The following is a 7,741-nucleotide window of genomic DNA, read 5'->3' on the forward strand; positions in this document are numbered from 1 at the left end:
GGGGGGGGTGGCTAGCCGAAGGGAAAGGCAAATAGTTCATCACCTTCACCTCCCTAAACGCTGCTCCGTGACTCCCTGATGATTTGTCCTAACTTTATCTCCCTCATGCATTGCTCTCCTTTTGTAGACATGCTTTGTGTGTGTGTGTGTGTGTGTGTGTGTGTGTGTGTGTGTGTGTGTGTGTGAGTGGGCAGAGACCAGATCCCTGCCTGGCCAAAGGCTTGATAGGAGGAAAAAGAGCCTCTTCTGTTCCTGCTGCAGCTCTGGAAGTGTTTCAAGGTGATTACTCTATCCCACATAGTCAAGCACTGACAGCACAAGTCCTACAGAGTGGTTTCCCATGATCACGCACACACACACACACACACACACACACACACACACACACACACACACACACAGAGCTGCAATTTTGTATGCCAATGTTGAGAAAATAGCTCGGAGCCTGATAGATGTTTGCCCTGGTGAAGGCAAATTATTCAAATCAAGAGATGAGTTCTGTTCTCAGATAAGTCAGTCAAATTTCAGGGCTGATCACCGATTGTCACAGTCAACAACAGCCAAGAAGGAGCACAAGCTGCTGTTTTTGCACGCAGCTCTCCTGTACAAATATAAAACCAGGATTTCCAGTTTGCCCACGGCTCTTGCCAATGAAGACAAAGCTCAAAATGTAACTTTTTGACTTGCCTTGGCCCTGTCTCTGCAGCCGGCTGTGCAATACATCCTCACCCTTAATCAGGTCAGACTGTGAGCATTTGAAAAGGAGGAAGAACCTTTACCAGTTACAGGTGTCAGTGTATTTACTACATGGGAAAGGATGAAAACTACTACCCAGCTACTTATTTTTTCTTTTAGTTACAAATGCAAAAATTATTTCACTGTGAATTTTTAGCTGTAAACTATGTTTTACTGAAAATATTCAGTTATATTCAGTTTTTGGTGCATGAAGGGAGAGGTTCATGCTCATTCCACAAAAAAGAATAGCCTGATTTTTTTTGGGTCAATTGGTTTCTATTTTCTTGGTCTAGAAATACCTTTTTATTTGTCTATTCTAAGCAACAAGAATGAGATTTGGGTCAGTCTTTCTTGGAAAACTGTTCCTGTTTTCCAAGAAAGTGTTATTAATCAGATTTCATCAATGTGTCCCTGAGTTTGTTCTTTAGTAAAGGCTGCTGGATCTTTGTGCTCCTTCTTACTACGAAATAAAAATGAAAGAAAAATTACGCTTTGGTTTGTACCTAAAATTTTGCATTTGACGTAAATTTTCCCTGAAAATGTTGTTGTTTTTTTTTACAAATCCTCTGGAGAATCTACCTCACTGTAGACATGCCCAGTTTAACGCCACCTGCTAAATGTGAGATCATTTCATGGACGTCCAGATATTTTGGCAGTAATAAAACAGGTGATAAAACAGGTGATGGGACGAGTACGCGATTCGAATAAAATGACCAAACTTCATCGTCAGAAATCCTCAGCAATAACTTTGAGACCCAATTTATTTTTTTTTATAACCTATACACCATCAGAAAAGAAATCCCATCACTTTGCAGTCAAAAGGACAGAAGTCGTTTGAGCTAAAGTTGCATGAGTTCAGACTGAAGTCAGTGCCACAGAAAAAGAAAAAAATGTGCCATATTTTGTGACATGCTGCCGAGGGAGTTTATGCTTTACTCCCAAACTGTGTCTGGGCTCCCAAACTCATTGTCAGTGGAACAAAATACACCTGAAGATAACATCTTTAATGAGTAATCTATTTATTTTTCCATCACTATGCTGGCTGGCTTCATGCTGAAACCAAAGCACTCAGCCCTTTCAATAATTTAGTGCTGTGGCTCGGCTGAGCGAAGCCTGGGGGCAGATATCCATTTACCGGGCCCGTCGCCTCATGGGGTTGTTTTCGCCAAACACTTTAGCTCGGGAACATGACGGGCATGCTGGGTAATGAAGGCTCCCAGGAGGGGGAGCTCACTTCATAATGTGCGTCCTGCCGGAGCAGACTTTCACCCCGCAGTCGTCACATCTGACAACCTGTCACTCTACAGCTAAATGAGGCAATCACGCAGGAGGACGCTGGGAGATTTGGCTCGTTCCGCACATTCGGTTCACAAAACAAATACAAGAATGAGCTCCTTTTATTTTTTGTCTCTTTTACCCTGAAAACACAACAACTGAGACGATGAGTCTGGCCCTTCATGGTGAAGGATGGATTCCAGCAGACCATTGCTGCACCGTAAAGACCCATAACACACGGTGCCAGCAGCGCACTCCTGCAGAGCCTCATTAAAAGGATAACGGCCAGATTCCAGTGAGCAAACAAACCATGACATAAACTGGTTATGTAATCCAAACCTACATCACTTGCTGATTATGTCCCAGGGGTTTTTATTGTTTTTTTTGTTTGTTTGTTTCTTATTATTTGTACCACCAGGTTCCCTGAGACAAGAGACAGCAAGTCTGCAGAAATCACAGGGTGCAGAAATCACAGGGTGATAATATCACCAAATGCATTTATGTCTACATGGAGACGTGTACAGGTAGATTTAAACCAAAATGTAAAGAAAAGATAGGAACCTGTTGCTAAATAAAAACTGATGGTTATTTTTGGCAACAAACAGCAGGTTTGGATCATAATCTTAAAAAAATGTACAAATTCCTCTGTGTTGATGCCCGTTGTTGTTTTTTCCAGAACGTATGAAACTGTAACTCGGACACATTTGTAACAAGTCCAACCTAAAACAAGAGGCAGTTTTCAGATAAAGATCTGGTGATAACCTGTTTCTGAACTCAATGTGTCAATGTGGCACTAATCTACCTCATGTTACACGTGGTTGCTAAAAAGTTGACCAACAACATTGTGAAGATAACTGAGGAAACATCTCAACAACCAACCCAACAGCAGCCATGCAATGCACTATTTTTTTTTTTTTTTTCAATCATAAATGACATCAGCGAAAAGGATTTCAAATCAGTTTTCGGTGATAAAGTGAAAAGGTATGAAAATCAGACCCTCCATGTGGTTTTCTATTTACCTCCCTGTCAGCCTGATCCTGTTAGGAGTTACTTACAGACGAGTGCCGGCTTCACAGCGATGTCTCCACAGCTCTGCGGACGAGAGGAAGTGAATGAAAAGGAAGGAGTGAACCTCACAACCACCACTCCTCTCTCCCTTTTTTCCCCCTCCCTCTTGTTTTTTTTTTTTTTCTTTTCTTTTCTTTTTGAGGACAACAGGGTGGCTTTTATCCCTGCCGAATGATTCAGCCCGGGCTCTGAACGTCTGAATGTTTGACTGGCTGTCCGTGGGCATGCACGCATACGTGAACACGGGGCCTGTGTTTATCGTGTGTGTGAGCTTGTACTTTAAAGCTCATCAGGGAGAAGCTGCTCAGTAATAGTTTCCATCCACAGCTGGAAATAATAGAGATTCCCATCCAGGCACAGGCTGCACTGGAACCACCCTCCAGTGTTTCACGTGCTGCTGAGAGAGGGAGTCCGTTTCGATAGCCATCATAATAAGTGGGACTAAATGACATACGTCATCGTGAAGGGGAGCGCTCATTGCAAAAGCACAAAGTCTTACCAAGAATTTCTGGTTTAGTTTCTAGTGCAAATATCTCGGCACACTTAAAATAAGATAAAGTTAACCTACAAGTAACTTTTCAGATAGAAGTCGGAGCTGAATGTTAGTCGGTGACTCCTTAATATCGAAGGCGAAGTACATGAAATAATCTGCCAGTGAAACAAATCATTTTCCCATATTGTAAATTGTAATATGGGAAAAGTTATAATATGGAAAAATGTCTTGTTCCACTGGAAGACCATTTCACTTATAACTCATACTTTAACATCAATATTAAAGAACCACTGACTTAAAATGATTCCTCAATATTAAGTGTCGGTTCCAAGTTACTTGCAAGTTAATTTCGTCTTATTTCAAGTTTACTAAGATCTTTGCACTGAAAACTTGACCAAAAATAATTTGTAGGATTTTGTGTTTTTGCAGTGTAGAATAAATTGCTTATGGCTATTTATTTCAGGAAGACCAGCTGACTGCATCCAATCATTGATTTGGCAGCGCTCCCTCTTCCTGATGAAGAATATGGCGAGAGTGGAATCAACCAATCAAATTTTATTTGTATAGCAGCTTTCAGCAACAAGGCATTTCAAAGTGCTTTACATCATATAAACACAAAATTACAACACAGTCAAGAACTTTACATTTTGCACATCAGATTATTGATTAATGTTTCATGATTAGGTTTCAAAAGCAACTCGAAACAGACGGGTTTTTAGTCTAAATTTAAAGGAACTCAATGTTTCGGCTGTTTTGCAGTTTTCTGGAAGTTTGTTCCAGATTTGTGGTGCATAGAAGCTGAATGCTGCTTCTCCATGTTTGGTTCTGGTTCTGGGGATGCAGAGCAGAACCAGAACCAGAAGACCTGAGGGGTCTGGAAGGTTGACACAACAACAGCAGATCGTTAATGCTAAACCGTTCACTCATTTATAAACTAACAACAGTATTTTAAAGTCTAGGAGCCCTTCTAACAGAAGAAGACTCCCAACAGAACAGGGTAGAGTATGATGGGATATTCCCTGGGCATCAAGAGGAAGCACTGGTCCATCAGTACTTTCCATGTGATAGAAAATCGTAGGACATGACAGGACTAAAGACAGCACAAACGCCACTACTGTTTCATATGCCACATTTTGAGAATCCCGATGCTAGAAGAAATCTGATGGTAAATTCACTTAATTTTTCTTCCTCTGCAGGCGTGTGAAACCATTCCTGACTAAGCTCTGAGATGTAGATATTCACAAAATCACACACACATCCCGTTTTAGTGCAGTACTTACCCTCTCAGTGAGAAGAAAGCGGAGCAGTCAAGTCACAAAGGCAGTGTGACGATTGTCTTCTTAAATGTTATCAAGTGATTTAGCTGTTTATCTGTGGAAATGTGAAGTGTCTGTTCAATGTCTGAGTAGGTTATCTGGTAATTCCCACTCCAAAGATTCCTTCGCAAGGAGATCAGAGGCAGCTTCACTCCACAGTCCAAGATAAATATTTAACAGGTAGACTGTGTGATCAGAGACCAAAGGTCACCCCTCTGTCCATTCCTCTGGAGCTTATCCACACGTCCAACTACTCCACTCTGAGCGTAAGCTGTTCTGACTGGGCCATTCAGATAAGTAGTAAACTCTCATGGAGGAAAAAAAAATGTCTATTTTCTGGATACTTTGTTCTTATAAAGCTGCAAGAAACTTACATTGAAATCCTCAATTCTGGAGGAGGGGGGAAATGACTAAATGCTTTTTCTGTAACAGGCATCAGTTAAAAAAAAGAAACAAGAAAAAATAAAACATGGAGACACATTGCATTTTGCCCAAAATATCACAACTGATGAGTCTTGCAGGAACATGCTCACACTGCCTCCCGGTGGTTTCAAAATGACTTGCAGCGCGTAGAATGTGTGAGTCAATTGATGAATGACTGAATGTAATCTGAAGCACTTTGCGGTCCTCTGGGCTTAATAAAGCACAACATAAGTGCTGATCATTTTGCCATAGATAAAGAAGATTCACAGCTACAGCAAACCAGCAGTCAGGACAAACTAGAGGTGCTAATATGCATGATAGTGAATTCATCCTTGGATTCAGTAGCTAAATAATTTAATCTAACCTTTATATAGTATTTAGATAATTTATATAAATAATTTAATCTAACCTTTATATAGTATTTAGATAATTTATATAAATCCGATAACTTGTTGGAAACCAGGTTCCCCAACATAGTTATCTGAGACCTGATCCATCGATTTGTTACCATGGCTCCTGCTAGTTTCACTGAACCTTTACCAGATTTAGGCTGGTTGTTAAAATAAGGTTTTAAAATGAAATGAAAAGTAAATTAATACTGTTTAACATTGACTTGACCATTATAAATTAAGTTTTCTTCTAAACTTGAGCATGAATATTACATGTTGAATGTACTACTGTGCAGAGGAATAATGGGATGAGGTCATCAGGAAGTTGCTTATCTACTACTTTGCTGTTGTAGACAGAGATTTACTGGACTTTAAGACTTTTTATAAGGGAAATAACATCCGTTTCATGTATTTTTTTCTAACTATTTTTCTTTTATAAATTTAAAAATGAATATACAATACAAAAAAAAAAACATGAGCATGTGCATGCCTACAGACAGTCAGTCAAACATGTCCATGTTTAAATATTATTTATAAAAAAGATTTATCTGCATCTAAGTCCTCTTGAATTTGGCTGCTCAGCAGGATGCAGTCAAAAGGTGCAGTTCGTGATGTTTTCTTGGTTACAGTCTTAGTAGTTTCAATTTGATGCTAGCTCTCCCCAGTTCTGGAGATCATGCTGCCTTCAGACATCACTCCAGTGTCAATCCTCACTCGACACAACGGACAGATGCCAAACTGCACCAAGACTCTGGAGGTGCAGCTGAGGCAGAGGCAGCGGTGGCCACAGGGCAGCGTGATGTCAGCCTCTCGCGTCATACACACCACGCAGCGGTCATCTGCCGACAGAGGAGAGACGTTAAAGTTACAACATGCCAGAATTTCTCCATCCTTACCTTTCATGAGCAAAACAAAATCCAAAACCTGCTGGGATTTCCATGCTTCGGCAGGAGATACAGTCATCGGATTTTTCCCTCTGTGTCGTAGAATCGGGTTTGAGACTGGAGGGCTGTCTGGTGAGAGGGTCAAGTGTAGGACAAGATGTTCTTTTGAAAAGAAAACCTTTTGTCTTTGAGCCTGCAGCAGGGAATCAGTCAGATATTTTTAGCATATGCTGAAGGCTTTGTCAGCAAAGAACAAGAAGATCAGGCTGTTAGTCAAGCAAAATGTGGGTGTGACAAAAGTTACCTAGAAGGAAGATGGAGCACGTCTGGCCGTAGACATCAATCATGGCCCAGAGAGGCTTTCTGACGTCCACTTCCGCTTCTATCTTTTGCTTCTCGGAGTTTTGAAATTTCAGACATATGTGGCCATCATCAGTGACCCAGAATTCCAGCACCGAACCTTCCTGACAGCAGGACTCTGGCACAATTGTGGCCCAGTGACCTGAGGTTTGTGTGAGGTTGGGCACGGCAATGGGGGGCAAAGGCAAAGATCTGGTTAATGGAGGAACGTTGGTGAAGCCGACGCGCATGGCTCCTTGCCAGTGTGGCACACGTTTCTCCACCAGGACCCGGATCCTCTCGTGGGTCTTCACAGGCCGGCTGGTGAAAACAACACCACCTTTGAAAGTGTCTTCAGCTCTCTGGGCACGTCGACCGCCCTCGCTCAGGCGGATCTCGTGTCCCACAGCCCTGGGATGGAAGGTCAGGGGGCCGAGGCACTGCTGGTCGCAGCTGTGGGTCATGTTCGGATCTGCAGGGGAAGAAAATCACCTTTACACCTTCCTGGATGTCACACCATGAGATAATCTCCACCACAATCATATCAGGGTTTTTATTAGAGTTTTGGGTGATTACATTTCTTTAATTGAGATCTTCAGCAAGTTTGATACTTCAATCAAGAGATTAATGATCTCTGATGTTATTTTGTTCATTTTGGAATGATTTTTTCCCCATGCTTTCATCAACTTTGATTCCCATTTTATTACCTTCCAGTTTTATTGCCATTATTTAAGTCCTGACTGTATGAAAATCTTTTTCATAAAACATTTAATAGGAGCTGAAGTCATAAACATTTCTTAATAACCCGCCAATATATAT

General features: G+C 41.3%; 2 protein-coding genes across 4 annotated transcripts in view; both read right to left on the reverse strand.

Annotated features, from left to right (window-relative positions):
- The window catches only part of sorbs3 (sorbin and SH3 domain containing 3), a 37,005-nt gene extending 32,046 nt beyond the window's left edge, over positions 1-4,959 (reverse strand). Inside the window, exons 1-2 of one of the 3 annotated variants that reach the window (XM_015037215.1) lie at positions 4,852-4,959; positions 3,066-3,102 (exon numbers count right to left, since the gene is read on the reverse strand). The gene's annotated coding sequence lies outside the window, so the exon portion shown is untranslated. The other 2 variants (XM_015037214.1, XM_015037217.1) reach the window with 2 other exon arrangements.
- A 1,243-nt stretch (positions 4,960-6,202) lies between these two features.
- LOC106950394 (E3 ubiquitin-protein ligase NEURL3-like) overlaps positions 6,203-7,741 on the reverse strand; it is a 6,979-nt gene continuing 5,440 nt past the window's right edge. The window contains exons 3-5 of the mRNA XM_015037223.1: positions 6,888-7,394; positions 6,624-6,776; positions 6,203-6,538 (exon numbers count right to left, since the gene is read on the reverse strand). Of these exons, the coding sequence (XP_014892709.1) occupies positions 6,351-6,538; positions 6,624-6,776; positions 6,888-7,394 (848 nt within the window). The 3' untranslated portion in view covers positions 6,203-6,350. The remainder of the gene's footprint in view (positions 6,539-6,623; positions 6,777-6,887; positions 7,395-7,741) is intronic.

Source organism: Poecilia latipinna, unplaced genomic scaffold, assembly GCF_001443285.1.
Source record: "Poecilia latipinna isolate Pla-1442-1.1 unplaced genomic scaffold, P_latipinna-1.0 Scaffold398, whole genome shotgun sequence".
In the NCBI taxonomy this organism is placed as follows: Eukaryota; Metazoa; Chordata; class Actinopteri; order Cyprinodontiformes; family Poeciliidae; genus Poecilia; species Poecilia latipinna.